Source organism: Clupea harengus, chromosome 24, assembly GCF_900700415.2.
Source record: "Clupea harengus chromosome 24, Ch_v2.0.2, whole genome shotgun sequence".
NCBI lineage: Eukaryota > Metazoa > Chordata > Actinopteri > Clupeiformes > Clupeidae > Clupea > Clupea harengus.
This window is the reverse complement of record NC_045175.1, coordinates 17,328,391-17,346,053: the sequence shown is the minus strand read 5'-3', so window position 1 is coordinate 17,346,053 and position 17,663 is coordinate 17,328,391. Positions and strand designations below refer to the sequence as shown.

The window sequence follows — 17,663 nt, the reverse complement described above, 5'->3', positions numbered from 1 at the left end:
CAACAAAACAGTTTCCCTTTGGAGATCAATAAAGCACTCTGTCTGTCTGTCTGTCTGTCTGTCTGTCTGTCTGTCTCTCTGTCTATCTATCAATCTGCCTATCTATCAATAGTGTGCTTGTTCATTACTGATATTTCCATAACTGCTACATGAAGTTATGGGCATAAGCTGCGGTCATGTGCTTAATAGTAATACATGGATGTATATGGATGAATGTTGCTTATGGCCATTATACATCTTCCAGTTCGATGGTCAACACATACCTGTTTCTGTCAACACACTGATATGCACATATATTGAAGAATGGACGATGTCATTCATATTTGGGAACACATTCTCAATGTCCTCTCTCTGCAGAGTGACCTCGCCTTTCCCATCTCTGATCTGTCAGCAAATGTTGCATATTAATATTAAAATGATTGCATTGTGAGTGAGTGTTTGTGTGTGTGTTTGTATGTATTCATTCTTTCTAATGACATTCACCTCTACTCTCTTAAGTGAGCGTGGTAGACTCCGCTTTTGGTTGTTGTTCAACACTCCAAACATCACAAAACCAACTCCTGTCACCGCTCGGCCATATAAATACCTTCACAGGGTTAAATGGTAGTGTTATCAGAGTGAAGTACTAATAAGATAAATAAGTACTACATGAGAAATAGTCACACATCTGAAATCCTTTCATTCTTACCTCGCCTCAATATCGACAATCAGGTTCTGGTCATCCACATAGAAAAAGGTTTTCCTCGGACTCAGTGAGATCTCAAAGCTTGGTAGAACTTTAACACAAAAAAGTTGTAATTTGTACAACTTTATCTGAAAATGAAATCTTAACTTTTGTCTTGTAGAGATATAAGCTGAAATGGCAACATGTTCAGTAGCCCTTGAAGACACTGTTACGGCAGACTCGTTAAAGGTTACTGTCACATAATGAGGGACAAGACACAAGACAGTTTAAATTCAATAATAAGAATTTATTATTACCAATATTAACAATCAACAAAATAGGGGTATGAAAAAGGTAATGTTCAATGTCGTGCATGAATGGGTGAATGAATGTATCAATTTGTTAGGTAAATTAATAAGAAAGTGAGAGCTAAAGAAATAGAAAGGGGGACAGATTTAGAAAGAAGTCAAAGAGCCCGTGTGAGAGAGAATATCAATATAGTGCCTACAAGTACCGAAAAGAAGTGCCTAATGAAAGAGAGAGAGAGAAACTCTTTTATAACCCCACCCTAAATACAGGTGCAGACAATAAGGTGGGCAGGTGGGCGTCACAACACATATTCATAGTTTGAAATGCTAATATGTCAATATAACCAAATTAGGACAGCCTTGTACATACCACATAGTGTTTAATTCTAGTTACGAGTCTGAGTTTGAATTTGCATAATGTTTGCTAGCAATTACAGTAAGTGTATTTTGGCATGGTCTCTGGTGAAAGTCACTTAAAGATGCTCTCTGCAATTCAGTTTGGGTTTCGTGAAAGGATGTTGTTGTTGGCTTATGGCTTATGGCATTTTCTTGTAATGCTCCTTACCTTTTAATCTATTGATTCTCTATCTGCTCATTTGTAAAGCATTTTGAATTGCCATTGTGTATGAATTGTGGTATATCAATAAATCTGCCTTGCCTTTTTAACAGCTACTATGTGTCATTTCATTTAATTTCTCATGTGCTAGTAAATGTAGTGTAAAATGAGTCATGCTTAAGTTGATCTACATGCAATGGAATAAACAGATGTAAATAGGTATATTTACTGTAGATGTAGATATAAATAGGAAATAGATATAGCCCTATTTCATTGCCTTATCAATTTAAATCTTAAGAGCGCCCATTCTAATATTTTCCCCCATCACCCATCCTTACTATGAGCACTTGAAAAACTACTCACTCACCATATTCCTTAACCTCAAACTCTGCAGTGAAGTTTTCCTGTGGGGTGTTTGAGAAACTTGCCACAACAGACCAAGTCCCAAAACTACAAACAGAGAGGGGGTCAAAGTTTGGTTAACTGACTGACTGAGAAAAAAAATGTAGTATATTTAAATTGTTGTCCAGTATATGGAGGTTAATGTCAATGTCAATTTTTCCTTTTGCTTTTTCCAGTCTTTGACTATAATAATTGGATGGTAAAATGTTTACAGCATTTGTATCTACATATATCACTGCCATGAGAGGAATATTGCACAAACCTGGTATATTCAGGGATTTTGTAGGATTTAGAAATGACTCCCATGTCGGCCGCCGACGAAATCTTTTCCATCTCAAATCCATTGGGGTTCTAAAACAATAATTCATCAACAATGTGAACCATATTAACACAAACGTTTATATAACTGTAATCTTGAAATTTCGAGCAAAACACAAGCAAAGTGTATAGCATGACTAACCATTATCTTCACGTCCACACTTGAATTGGATGGCGTGAAATCTGGCTTGAGGGCAAATATCCGAAAATTAACTAAAGGAAACACGGGGAAAGAAAGGCATCAGATATCAGAACCTGTGCAAATGTAGAGTATGAATGTTGTGAATGCTGCACGTTTGCCTTTTCTCTGGTTAGCAGTACACCCCAAAGCATAGATGCTAACGGTGAGTTATTATATAAAAAAAAATGCATTGTGTAAAGCTATTTTGATTACTAGGGCACATTCATTTGGTCATATCAAAACAAATGTGTCCAGACCTAAGCGCCTTCGAGGGCAGACCAACGCCTCAAAAAGGTAGGCGTTCTGCCACTTTCTCAAATGTAACCAGCATATGCGTTTTCAAGGTCTTGTAGGTGCATCAAATCTAATCTGTACACAGTTTGACAGCATAACATTGACCTCTCAGTTACTAAATTGACTGACCATGCTACCAAATGGCTTTTTAAAGCAGCAATAAGGAGTTCTGTTTCAAAACTAGCACGCTAACTACCTAAAAGGCATGCAAAAACCTTGCGAAGACCACCAACAGCCCAGCAAACACACTAACTGGTGTCTTTTGGCAGTTTAGCTGGCAATGTCATGCGTGTGAAACCTTTTCTTCATTTTCTTCAGCATTTTTGCAGGGTGTACCAGCCCGTTACACAGAACTACTGATAGGACATAAATTCATCCCAAAAATCGGAGACTCAGTCTGAGGTGTGAACAACCAAAAATCCAGGTTTATTCTTGCAATGATGTACACCAGAGGAGGAGAGAGTTAAGTATCACCGAATGGATTCACCTATATCTCTTTCTATCAGCTTTTTGGAAACCACAGGCTTTATCCTGTTGGCAAGCAGGGGGGGGGGGGTGTCGGGTTGTCACCCAATGGCTCCTATCTCTTCCTGGGAGTCGCCGGGGTTGGGACCCATTTGCTCACACAGGGGTGTCAGAAACCCAGAAACCCAGCCATGATCAAAGACTCAAAATCTATGCATGAGGCTGAGGAAACTTACGGGACTATGTCTCTGGTCTAGAAGGAAGTATGAGGGCTCTCTCACACCTCATGTAGGCCAGGTCCAGAATACACGTGACAAGTTGTATAATTCTCACGTTCTCCAAATAACACGAGAAGATTACCACTAGGAATTAGATATATTGAATTATTGACTATGGAATATATTTATTAAACTAAATCTTAATTCCTGATCCCTTTACTACATAGGGCATATTCTGGATGGCTAGTGGGAAAGACACAGGTGTTTATCTGTCCTTCACATGACCATATGCTGTCAAAATTAATTTGAGGATGGTACCAAAACTAGTTGCCTATAAAACGTCTAGGTTACTTACGTAACCTCGGTTCTCTAAGCAGGGACCAGATATAACAGATGGGACATGACGTAGTCACGGAACCAATCGAAGCACTATTCACTCACGCCGGAAGGCTAAGATTCGTCCAATCCCTCTCCTGAGCCCGCCCCCTCAGGAGCCTTTAAGTAGGGATGTTCACGGTCGAATCAGTCTTGGAAAAGAAACTGAGTGTAGACAACCTAATCCAAGAGCAACACTGTACACGCAACTCTTGTTATATCTGGTCCCTGCTTAGGGAACCGAGGTTACGTAAGTAACTGAGACGTTCCCTATCGCAGTTGGACTGCGATATAACAGATGGGACCGCATATCCTCACGCGTGATAATACAGTGGCAGCCAACACACACACCAACTTATATATCGCTTTTGCCCTCCTAAAGGTTCATATAGCAGCTGGTGGTGAACATTACAGGGCACTTCCTTTGTACATAGGCCAAGGGGATCAGCGATCCCCCGCCCGTAGGGAAAAAAATCCCTAGAATGGTTAATTTGCATCGTAACACATAGACGCTGATGAACACATACATCACTTTACCATTCTCAGGCCCGGGGATTCAAAGATCGCCTGCCTGTAGAACACCATGTAAAAAACTAGGTTCGGCCACATCTAACATATAGAATCTAATGAAAGTGTGGCGAGAACTCCAGCTTGCAGCTTTACAAATTTCTTCCACTGAGACTCCTTTCAATAAGGCCCAGGAAGAAGAGACCCCCCGCGTAGAGTATGCATGCAATTTCTCCGGGGGATCTAAAGACAAACTCGGATATGACAACACAATAGCCTCTACTATCCAACGGGAGAGGCTCGGTTTTGACAGAGGTCTGCCCTTTGCTCGTGCGCCAAAGCATACAAACAGCAGATCCGATTGTCTGAATGCCCCAGTGCACTCTACATAACAGCGAAGAGCGCGTACTGGGCAAGCTTATTCAAACGTTCCTCCTCTGCTGACGCAAAAGGAGGAGGCGAGAATACTGCCAACTCAATCACCTGATTGCGGAATGGGGTTGCCACCACTTTAGGTGTGTAAGCAGCATTAGGTCGCATAACCACTTTGTCCCCAGCGATCGAGAACTGAAGGCATGATGGGCTGATGGACAGGGCTTGCATGTCACCGACGCGCTTTGCTGACGCCAATGCCAGTAACAGCGCGGTCTTTAAAGAGACAAATTTTATGTCCACCGTCTCCAGGGGCTCGAATGGAGGCCCTGTGAGAGCATGTAACACAACCAGCAGATCCCATGAGGGTATGAGGTGTCTATCAGGCACCCTGAGACGTCTCACTCCAGCCATAAAGCGTGACGCTAGCGGATGGCTGCCCAGGGAATTGCCATTGATACCTGAATGGCAGGCTGAGATGGCCGCCAGGTATACCTTGAGAGTGGAAGCCGCCTTCCCCTCATCAAACAACTGCTGTAGGAACTCTAATATGACGCCCAGCGCACAGTTGACGGGGTCGCGTTGACGCGCAACACACCACCGCTCAAAACTGCGCCACTTCAGCGTATACAAAGACACCGCCCGGGCACTCTGTATTGTAGCCACCACCGCGTCTGACAAGCCTGAGGCTAGGCCCTGAGATGCCACAGTTCTGGCCGGGGATGCCAGACCGTTCCGCGCGCCTGCGATAGGAGGTCTCTCCGAAGAGGCAGCTCCCAAGGTGGTTGCACCGACATATTGATCAGATCCGCCAACCACGGCTGACTGGGCCAGTGGGGGGCTACTAACAGCAAATCCCTGCCCTCGTCCGCTATCCACGGTGGCTCAGTGGTTAGCACTGTTGCCTCACAGGAAGAAGGTCCTTTCTGTTTGGAGTTTGCATGTTCTCCCCGTGCCTGCGTGGGTTTACTCCGGGTACTCCAGTTTCCCCCACCATCATAAAGACATGCATTGCATCGTATGAATATGAATGAATGTTGGTGGTGGTCGGAGGGGCCGTAGGCGCTGATTGGCAGCCACGCTTCTGTCAGTCTGCCCCAGGGCAGCTGTGGCTACTGAGGTAGCTTACCACCACCGGTATGAATGACTACTGGACTCTATAAAGCGACTTCGGGTATTTAGAGAAGCGCTATATAAGATTGAATTGATTGATTGATTGATATCCTGCACAGCACCTGCTGGAGGAGCGGGACCAGGGGAAACGCATACAGATGCAAACTCGGCCACTGGTGGCTCAGTGCGTCCACGCCCAATGGAGGGTTGTCGCCCCCTAGCGAGAACCAGAGCGGGCAGCAGGTGTTCTGTCTGTTGGCAAACAGATCCACCTGGGCCCTTTAAAAACGCAGCCAAATCTGATCGACCACCTGAGGGCGGAGACACCAGTCTGCCGCCTGAGGGTCGCCCCTCGATAACAGGTCTGCCCCGTAGTTGAGGTGGCCTGGAATATGAACTGCTCTGAGGGAACGGATGTGAACCGCCGCCCACAGGAGCAGGCGGTTCGCCCAGCGGTACAACAACGGGGAGCGCACTCCGCCTTGGCGGTTTAAATACGCCATGGCTGAAGTGTTGTCCGTCCTTACCAACACATGTCGACCACTTAACGTGCGCAGAAAGTGCCGCAGTGCCAGGAAAACCGTTCGCAGTTCTAACACATTTATATGTGACTCGGCTTCTGCTGCAGACCAGCGACCGTTCACACCTCCCCTCGCAGACTGCCCCCCACCCTTTTGTGGAGGCGTCTGTGGTCACCACTATGCGGCACGTCACAATGCCCATGGGGCCCGACGCCGCGAAGAACTGCGGAGTCCTCCAGATCGTCAGGGCTCTCCTGCATCTGGAGGTCACCGCTATTCTGTAGAAAAAGTGTCTGGATTGACCACTTCGAAGCGAAGTTTCTTAAGAGGCTGATTCGACCGTGAACATCCCTACTTAAAGGCTCCTGAGGGGGCGGGCTCAGGAGAGGGATTTGACGAATCTCAGCCTTCCGGCGTGAGTGAATAGTGCTTCGATTGGTTCCGTGACTACGTCATGTCCCATCTGTTATATCGCAGTCCAACTGCGATAGGGAACCATACCTCAGAAAGTGTCAAATTGTTACATAATGTTGCTTTAAGCTATGCAACTATGCTCAAATACTTTGTTATTTCACAAGAAGATGCTTTCAAGATGACCTTAATGTTTTTGGTGTATCGATAAACGCATATACAGCATGTTCTTTTCTCCACCGCATAATCAGTCACGGGAGTTTTTTTCCCCAAAATGGAATTAAATTACTCACGCTAACATCAGACACAAAAGAGAAGGCATAATCACATTATTCCAAGATAGAATGCTTACCAACAAAGAGTTCCATGCATGCTGGGAGCTGTCTTACCCACACACACAGAAGCATGCAACCCCCTTGCATGCTACAGTAGTCAACATTTTCCCTGTCCCACAAATGCTTCCCACTACTCTGGTGTCCCATGAGTGTGTACATGCAAATAACAATTCTTCTTGACTCCTCCCTTGTTGATGGTGCACCATTTGCAGCCTACCATAACGTTGCACATGTAATGCACAGCTTATTGCCCTTTCAGATTAGGGCCTAAGATATCAACGACTATGACATTTGAAAATTGCTCTTGAAGAGATGATACTCAAGGGAGGATTGAACATTTTTGGCACAAATTACAGGGGAAGGTTGGGGAATAGTGCAGTAGGAGTAGTCTTGATGGATTGATTGGTTTTCAATGCGCTTGCAGTGCAACAAGACCTGGCACAGCCCAAGTTGTCTCTGCCTCCCTATCAAAGCCTGTACAAATAGTCATTTTAGTTTTAGACTAAAGTGGTAAACTGTAAACTGTAAACTGTGAACTGTTTGTTTGTTTGTTTGTTTGCCAAGTTGTTTGTTGCACAATTACAGCAGGGCCCCATTCGTCGTAAGGGTTGAAGCTAAGTTAATCAATTGTCCTTTTAGCCCGTTAACATTAGCGAGCTGATTGAGAACAGCAAATATCAGTTTGTCAACGACTCATCCGCCTCCAAATCATGTGGTTAACTTCAACCAGGCTAAATTTATCAGGGCAATTGCGTGTGCACGTCCTACTTCAAAAGGCAGGAAAGGTCGATCACCAAAACAATGATTTTCTAACGGTATAATGGTTCTAAACTCAAAGAAAAGGGCTCTTTTTTTCTCCGCTGGCGAGCAGAAGATGAACATGAACGCTTATGAAGAATACAAGACCATAATCATGGCAAAATTCAACACCGCCACTGCTGTGAGAGAGAGGTGTGTTGGGATGTTTATAGGGTGATATCTATGTATGCATACCTGACAGCAAGTGTGAACTGGTACAGAGTATACCCCTACCGGTTCGTAACTGCAAGGTTGCTAGTTCGAATCCCCTCACCTCCTTCCTCGCTGTAGTTTTACATTTCCTTGTAAGTTGCTTTGAATAAAAGTGTCTGTTAAATGACTAAATGTATTAATAACAAATGCAATAAATTGAAGCAGTGAAAATAAATTGTCTGTATTTCTCTCCACCTTAATCATTTTCTACAATAATGATATGCTATGGTGTACTAATAACACTCATATAATTATGCTGGGGAGTAGTGCAGTAGGTAGGAGTAGTCTTGATGGCTTGATTGTTTTTTAATGTGCTTGAGTGCAACAAGTTGTCATCACAAAGGGCCAAACATCACAAGCCTTGGCACAGCCCAAGTTGTCTCTGTCTCCCTATCAAAGCCTGTACAAAAAGTAATTTTAGTTTTAGACTTTAGACTAGCCGTGAACTGTAAAGCCGAGGTGGATTAGTGTTTGTTTGTTTGTTTGTTGCACAATTACAGCAGGGTAGTCACCCAAACAAGTCATGGTCTGGCTTCTGGAAAATCTACTGAATGTCTGGCTAATCAGACATTTTTGGTTGACTGTCTGGCAGTGTGAGCTACGGTCCGATTTCCCACAGTTGCTATATGAATATTTGTATATATATGAAGCAACATAAAAACTCTGAAATATTGTTGTCTTCATATTCTAACTTTTAATTTTAATCAGCTAATGGTTAACAAGGTTATTTAGGGAATACAGTGTGTTCCGACTCGGACCACAGAACTACATTGTGCAGGTGTGTTTATTTGTCCTTCACATGACCATATGCCATCAAAATTAATTAATACCAAAAGTAGTTGCTGATAACAACATACCTCAAATTGTTACATAGTGTTGCTTTAATGGAGGGTTATTGTCCAAGGCTAATGTTTTTATTGTGGTTTAACAATATTGACAAACAATTCCGAAGGTTAGGGCAGAGTATCCTTACCTGGCTGTCACTAATGAAAGATGTGGATGTTGCTCCGCAGGGGGAATTTGTGTGTGTTAAATACTGCGTATTGGAATTGTCATTAAGTAAACACATTGGGGGGTTCTGTCCAGCACGTGGAGAGGCAGATTATAAATAGTATTGTGCGTTTACAGCCTGATTTCAACTTCTGACCACTGACATGAAGTCTGCCCTAGGTGGATTCAGGAATTGGCCAAGGGCTTCCCGGTGTGAAATTTCCCCCCCAAAAAAGTTTGTGGTTTTGATGGTGAGGAAAGTGATATTATCTTACCTGTGGTTGAAGGTGTATATATTGTTTTGTCTGTTTGTAGAAAAATATAACCAGTTTGGAACGAAATGAGAACCAATTTCTCCAGAAGGCGATTTGGAAACTGAGCTTGGAGATATACATATTTGGTCTCAGTCCTAGCTAAATCCCCAGTAGGAACCTGCAAACAAATTGGAAATCTTTTCAGACATGAATGTTTCAATGAATACAAAAATTCTAAATGATTACATGAGACCTGGAGACATCATGTTTTATATTTTACCCAAGACCTTAGACATAAGAGTTAACAGTCAAGGAAATTTGAATGACAAATTCCCTCCCTCTCACTGTGACTCATGAGGAGTTTGGCCCTGGTGTGGGGTGGACTGCCCCCCCAAAATGGTTGGATCCGGGCTCCCCCACCATAGTGGCTGGACTCGGGAGACCAAATTGGTTCAATTAAACCCAACCTAGCGGCACTATTTAAAGGGTGCCTTTTTGAGATGGCATTGAGAGAACTTTGGAAACAGGCATGAGAGGCTGAAAACACTTACCTGCTGTGAGGCTAAGTAAAATTGGTATCTAGCTGTGTGGATACTACTATGTGCTTTGTGAACTTGTGAACCTGTGTAGTGAATATGTTCCTTGTAAACTTGTGAACCTGTGCGTTGTGAATATGTTCATTGAATAATGAATCTGTGCCTAGCATGCTCAAGAATATGCCTAGTTCTCCCTAGTGTCTGTAGCACTTTGAGTGCAGCCGTCTTTTTGTTTTTGAATACAGTATATGTTTGTTTATTGTATATACATGTTTCAGGGTTGATACCAAAGAATCCTCCATGTAATAAATACGATTATATTTTTATAAGAGCCACCATCTCCTGCACCCTTCTTCCCAACTACACCACCCAGTCCAGTCACCACTTCCCAAAATAACGTGGGGTGACCGCCCGGTTCCTCACACAGTCATTGAAATTATTTTGAGAATAAGGAGAACAACGTATAATAAATGTTAAAATTAGTGCTGTCAGTTAAACGCGTTATTAACGGCGTTAACGCAAACTCATTTTTAACGCCGTCATTTCTTTTTATCGCAAACTTTTTTTTTCGCAAACTTTTTGACCTCGCAAACTGTGTAGTAGGCTAACGTTAAGGTTTGAGTGAATGGTGAGCGCGATACGGCGATATGGATGATAAAAAGCTTCTGAATGGAAAGTTTACTTTTAAAAGTTGTGTTGTGCAAAAGTGTTGTCTGAAAATGTCAACAGGCAGCTGGCTGAAAGCAAAGAAGTAGTTCATTGTTTCTGAAATAAGAGGCCTGACTGCTATGTTCCCAGCAAACTTGAAAAAAAAGAAAATATTAAGCCATTGTTTAACTGTCCTTGTTTACCTGAAATGTGCACTTTATAATTTTATTTTGTACCGCCCTGTTTGGCTTTCCAACGATATATTGGTATTATTAAAGGGGAGGAATAATCGACCGAAATAACGTTTCCGAACTTTGTTTGTTTGTTGTTTGTTTGTTGTATATAAATAACAGGCACTTACTAATAGTGTGTTGTCTATGTGGAATTTTGAATGTTGAAAACAGGGTTAGCAGTTCATGACTAAGCCTATTGTACTTATCGTACCACTTCTTATATTTGATTTGATAATTGGAATCTAACACATTGTATGCAACTTTATTGGAGTATACCTTTCAAGTCTTGTAAAATGCTGAGAGACACCATAACTGGGTAACGTACCCCAGACCAACCTTACTAAAGTATCTCTTAGAGAAGGTATACTATAGCTTAGAATATTCTGGGAAAACTTAAGGTACAACTTACAAATGACTTAGCATCAAGAAGGCTCTGGGAAAGGCACCCCAGGACTGTTCAAGAAAACTAAATCTGACAGGATTGCCCGTTAGCAACACCCGAACCACACTTATCCGGTTTTTAATCAACATGTTTTTTTGTATTGCTATTTAAGATATAAGTTGACTACATCTGGTAGAAGAATTTTAGTAATTCTGCTGAAATGTGTGGCAAATGTCTTTCACACGGGTTGAATAGTAAAGCAGTCATCAGTTTGAAAATCACCAGGAAAATGTATTGGTCTCCCATATGGAAAATAATTTATTTTAATTTTCTTACCTCGATTTCTGCTAGTTCCTGAAAGTTGTTGGCTGTAGTCAGGCTCACACTTTTTTCTGCAAGAAGTGTTCTGGTGGGGAATCCGAGGACACTAATTCTGACTGTTAGTTGATTTCCGGTGTAGTCCTGGGCCTCCACAAACACCTTATCTGGGGTGCCCACCCTCAGGAGGTTAGGAGCTGACATCACATAGCTGAAAAAGAATCATGTTGTTTGTTTGTGTGTGTATATATACTGTATGTAGACACACACAGACATATGTACAGTATATACAAGAGAGGGAGAGAGAGACTTTGACTCACACACACACACACACACACACGCCTGGTTATTCATATCAAAGTATTTCGCTAGCCACCCTTTCCATACTATTCTATACTATGTCACTGTTTAATTATGATCACCCTGTTTATTATGATCACCATCCATGTCATGTAGTGCAGTATCCATTATCTCATGTCCCATTTACTCCCTGTTTCCATATACAACCCTTGTTACTTCACACATCCTGTTACTCCCACTTTCTCACACATCATTCCCCTCCTGCTCCTCCTAAGCTTGCGCCGCTGAAGAGCAGTATTTCTCCATGTCCAACGGGGGAAGGAGAAGGTAATCGTCTTGAGGGGTGTTTGATGTTAAGTTTGTTATGTATGTATGTTAATAATATTTGTTGTGTGCGTAAGGTGTGTAAATATTGTAGTATATGTGTAACCCAGGTGCTACCCAAGTTTAACCTTTCATCCTCCAGCTATGTTATGTAGTATAGTTATTTAGTACAAGTATTTTCAAAATATTCATATATGATAAGTGCTATGTTACAAATAGTGCTCACTCATTTAACTGCATCATTTCAACTGTGAAAATAACTGGAAAATATATTGTGTGAAAAAACTATAATCTACATTAGATCAGACTTTATTTGGTGCATGTCTTTGGTAGGCCAACAACCCTTAGGCTTATTGATAAAGAGATGAGTAAGTTCAGGTATTAGGGATTTTTATTGGTTGGGGGGCGGGGGGGAGACAATAAAAGAAGCCAGGACGACAAGAGAGGTAGAGAAAAACACCTGCGCACAGCAGTAAGGAGGTATACCAAGAAGCCACCTTCAGTGAGCTCCAGTAACGTTGAGTTGCTGCTGGAGTATCAGACATTAACAGTGTGCGTGGGTATTTGCAGTTTTTGTTATTGCCAGTCTTTTAAGTTTAGCTCTCCAAACAGAGATATTACACTAGCCCACTGCTAGGTCCCCACCTATATGCTACCACAGTGGTAGCATTCCGCAGTCATTCTACAGATAACTATTCGAGTGATAACCTGTAGGTATGGATAACGTATTTCTGCTGGGATCCGTATTTAAACCGAAAGTGGGTACTTTACTCCGGTCTCTGGTTGGTTAAAACTTGTCATCTGACCTGAACAAAAAGTGACCAGGACCTTTTTTTTAATTCTTGAGGAACCATGTCGATTGCCTGACTTTTAATATTGTGTCACGTTGTTAAAGTTCAAGTTCAACATTAATAGCAATTGAATTACACTTGTGTCTGTGTAATCGCTAGCAGTAAATAAACGTCAATGGAAATAACTTGAATGACTGATAAAGGATATATGTTACACATCACAAACACACGTAATCGATGTTTTAGTGTGAAAATTAGGTAATTGGTTAGCTTAAGTTATATTAACAGTATCTTACGCAAGCTAATTGACCTAGCTAGCTAGCTAGCTATACGGTGTTTGGGTAGCTCAAGCTAGCTATACAGTGTTTTGGTTAGCTCAAGCTAGCACTCTTACAGACACACACACACACACACAATCAATGTTTTTCTGGGAAAATTGGGTAATTGGTTATCTTAAATTACAGTATTGTAGCATCCTGTATGTGTTGATTTGTTCAGGTTCATGTTCATTGTGATGTCTGTGTGCCTGTGTGCCGGTGTCCTTGCTCTCTGTCAGCAGCGGCAGCTCATGTGCGGGTTGCTATGCGCTGCGGGGGGGGGGGGGCTGGCAGAGTAGCCGGGGGGCGGGGACACCTGAATAAGATAACGTGTTTCTGGTTGATCAGCCTCTTCGTGCTCGCGGTTTTATGATAAGCAGTCACAGTGATTTACGTGCCATTGATGTTAAGCAATAAAGTTATCATTACAGAAAAACCTCTCTGCGAAGTGACTGAGATCGCTACAGTATTTTATGCGAGCTAATTGACCTAGCTATGTACTATACAGTGTTTGATTAGCCTGCTGTCAAACGGTTGTGGGCAGTGCCTGATGTTACCTTAAATTACAGTATCTTACGCGAGCTAACTACCTAGCTAGCTAGCTATACGGTGTTTGGTTAGCTCAAGCTAGCAGTGTCACAGACACACACATACATGAATGACATTTAACATGGTTCATTCTCGCAAATGCTGTGAAACAGAGGTTAATATCTCCCCATGCTATTGCAATAACTAATTTCAATAACATGATGCAAACGAGGAGGTGTTTAGGGGCTACATTGTTTTGTATATATTGCACTGCGCTTAGTGTTACGTACAGTTAGTGCAGTCACTTCCTGACCTGAGCAACAGATGTTTAACCCGATGTGAAATAAACAGTCAAGCCAAGACGGCAATTCGTTTATTTACGCTAGCTTGTAACTATTAATAGCTTATTTGACACGGTGTAAAAGTTTGATTAGCACGCTAGTTGTGTGTTTGGTCGTATAACTTGGTAAAAGTTCGGTTAACAAGTCACTTGTGTGTTCAGTTGTATGACTGCGTAAAAGTTCGGTTAACATGTCAGTTGAGTATCGAGCCGTATAACTTCGCAGAAATAATAATAAAAAAAAAAACAATCGTTTAAAAGTCAGGCGGTTGACACAATTTCTCAACGAAAAAGTAGTTTATGTGTCAGGTACTTTAGGTTTGTTTGTTGACTACAGAGGTGTCAAGTAACAAAGTACAAATACTTCGTTACTGTACTTAAGTAGAATTTTTAGGTATCTTTACTTTACTCAAGTATTTATTTTTCTGACAACTTTTTATTTCTACTCCTTACATTTTAACACAAGTATCTGAACTTTCTACTCCTTACATTTTTAAAACAGGCTCGTTACTCTTGGTTCCGGTTTTATTTCAAAAGTTTCAAATGTGCGCCATCCAATACAGATCAATGGCGCCATCCAGATATACTGATTTCGAACGTAATCGGATGAAGCATAGAAACCCATAACACTCATTGGTTAGGCAATCTAGGCATTGCATCTTTACACATGACGCAAAACAAGACAACAGAGGCGAACAAATGATACAACGCGCGGCAATGGCAGTGTCAGAAAGAGATGGCAACTCTGGCGAGATGTCAGAAGGCTCTGAAGACGCAAGACAGTAGTGGCGATGGAGAACAGCAAAACCTTCCACATCCCTGGCCCTACCTCAAAGAATTGTTCGAAATCGTCGGGAGCAAAAAGGACTCATTGAGAATACGGTGCAAACTTTTCGAACCCAAGAACCACGTACTTTTGCCATTCAAAACATGTAGAGGTAAGCTCTGTATTATTATTATAATAATGGTCGATTTACAATGCTTGCAAGAGCTTGGCTAGCAGAGGAACATGCCAACATGCCTGGGTTTGCTTGCTAGCAGTTGCCTACTGAAGGATCCTAAGTTACAGGTTAACCTAGTTAGCTCTCTGTGATGTTTGAAAAATAAGCTGTAGGCTAATTCACTACCACGATCTAAAATGTACTACACAGTAGCAGTGTCGATTTGAGCCTGGCATTTCTCGTGGGGCAATTTTGTATGAGGTCATGTCACCTCACAAAAATAGTCTACATTCCTCATTGTAGTCTGAATTAAAACTTCCAAAATACTCGAAAACTAGCGATAGCTAACTAGCAGTAACGTTACTGGCATTGGTCTGTCTGATATGATCTGACTGGTTTTTTTTTCTTGGTCACAGGGTACAGTTCTCGCGGTTCCTTGTCGCAGTTTACTGCGACATAACAGTATGGTACATGACGTCAGTCATGGGGTACAAATCGAAGCATTTATCTATTCACGCCTGAAAGGCTGCGAGATCTGTCAGCGCGTGCTCCTGGGCCCGCCCCTCAGGAGCCCTTATCTTATTACGCGCCCACAGAACTGCCTCTTTTGAAACTTCGCAAGACGGAGTGAACATCTCCGAGCATATCTCAAACGCTCTATCACAGTCAAAAGAGTTTTTTGTGCTTTTCGCATTCTACGGGTTGGTGAGTTATCTGGGTTCCTTAACCCTCACTAGCTCAAATTCGTTGGCTCAACTTCATTTTGAAATTAGTGGCTGCCTGGCTGGCTAAGTTTCTGACTAGCCTGCTAGCTTGCTAACAACGTGTTCGTTGCAGATAGTGTGCTTGTGTTTTAACATTCTTCTCTACTTTCAGATTGAAAAAAGATGGCCAGACACTACCCCGACTGCGGTCACGTCCGTCCCAAGGGCGACCGCCACCGTCGGTGCGTGACCTGCCTAGGCAGGGACCACGCAGAGGGCGCGCTTTCGGGCAAAGCCCCTGTCTGTTCCATCTGTGCTAGCCTCCCGCTAGCTAAGGCTACCAGGCGCCTTGCGTTCTGGAAGCGCAAAGACGCCGAGGAGACTGCACTGGTTCCATCCGGGGCTAACGCCCCCGTAGGAATGAGTGCGTCTTCAGCCTTGACTTGGTGAGCGTGAGCAGTCGCCTTGCAGCGGCAGCTCCGCTCCCGGGTCTCTCCCGTCTCCGCCGCCTGTCAGCCCTGGGGCTGCGGGCAGCGAGGCTGAGGAGCTTCAACCAAGCGGTGTCCAGCCTGAACTCGAGCTGGACATCAGCCTGGATGATGATAGTCTGCTAGACTTCTCCGATGAGCACAGCTCAATCGTGGAGCAATGCAGACGAGCCGACGACTTAGGATGCGGGTGGAGACACCTCCTACCTCGTCTCGGCTCCTGGGCCAGCAACTCCACGAGGTTGCGCTGAGAGCAGCCAGCTGCCTCGGGCTCCCTCCCCCTCCCAGCGTGCGATCCTGCTGCACGGGGAATTTTTATGCTGGCTCCGCCGCGTCAGTTCCCAGCTGCATCCCCTTTTTCGAGGAGGTGCACGAGGAACTGCAGGCGACATGGGCGATACCCTACTCGGGCCGAGCCCCGGTGCCGGTGTTCGCGCCCTACATGCAGCTCCACATAGCTAAGGAGAGGGGCTACCTCTCCTTTTCCCCAGGTGGAGGATGCAGTAGCGGGCTACCTCTCGCCCGCCTCCCCCACGATGCGTCTCGGCCAGAAGCCTCTCCTGCCCACGCGGGTGGGCAGACACCAGGCTCAGCTGGCAGAGAAGTCCTACTTGGCTGCAGGGCAGGCTGCCTGCACGACCAATACGGCTGCATTGCTACAGCGCTACCAGGCAAAGCTCCTGACTGAGCTTGCCTTGTCGCTGGGGGAAGATCACCCGTCTGTGGCAGAACGGATCTGTCGCTCAGACTAACTCGGTGCACGTCACAGGCACTGGGGAGGGTGATGGGTGCCGCGGTGGCTACCCAGAGGTCTCTGTGGCTATCACTGGCTAAGCTGTCAGACAGAGAAAAAGCACCACTCCTCGACGCCCCGGTCTCTGTCCAGGGCGCCTTCGGGGAGGCAGTGGTCACAATGGCTGCCAAGTTCGAAGAACAGCAGAAGAGCAGAGAGGTATTCCAGGCTTGGATGCCTCGCTCTAGTGGCACGGGTGAGACGTCCTCCTCAGGACACACCACACCCGCACCGGGCCAGAAGAGAAGCGGGTTCCGCTCGCCAGCGCCTCCAGCAAAGGTGTCCACCGGGCGAGGCTGGCAGAGACACCCCTTCCGCCCTCCAGCGCAGCCTGCAGCACAGCAACAACCGACTGCGCACCCTGCCCAGGGCGCAGCCCAGGCTCCACGGCAGCACTCCGCTCGCCGCGGGCGAGGCAGAGGGAGACCTCAGGCTTCCTGATCGTGACAGTCAGCCACTCGTCACACAGGGGGGAGCGGTGGAGTCCCACACCGCCTCCACAAAATCAGCCCGTCGCTCACATGTGGAAATCATGTCCAGCACGGTAAGCAGGTTTTCACAAGCACCACAATCATATGTCCTAACTCCTGTCCCAGATGGCGCAGTGCCCAGGCATGCTTGTGCGACTCCCCCCGCGATGCACACAGTGCAATCGCACCCCCCCAAATTTTTTCAAAAACATGAGGGGGCAGCCCCAGATCTCGTCCTCCTCCCTAGGCGGAGTG

General features: G+C 44.3%; 1 protein-coding gene across 2 annotated transcripts in view; it reads right to left on the bottom strand.

Annotated features, from left to right (window-relative positions):
- LOC105891261 (complement C3-like) overlaps window positions 1–17,663 on the bottom strand; it is a 73,058-nt gene that overhangs the window by 43,949 nt on the left and 11,446 nt on the right. For both annotated transcript variants that reach the window (XM_031562539.2, XM_031562538.2), the window contains exons 2-9: window positions 11,431–11,623; window positions 9,317–9,473; window positions 2,391–2,461; window positions 2,193–2,281; window positions 1,896–1,978; window positions 689–776; window positions 484–586; window positions 264–384 (exon numbers count right to left, since the gene is read on the bottom strand). In XM_031562539.2, the coding sequence (XP_031418399.1) occupies window positions 264–384; window positions 484–586; window positions 689–776; window positions 1,896–1,978; window positions 2,193–2,281; window positions 2,391–2,461; window positions 9,317–9,473; window positions 11,431–11,623 (905 nt within the window). The remainder of the gene's footprint in view (window positions 1–263; window positions 385–483; window positions 587–688; window positions 777–1,895; window positions 1,979–2,192; window positions 2,282–2,390; window positions 2,462–9,316; window positions 9,474–11,430; window positions 11,624–17,663) is intronic.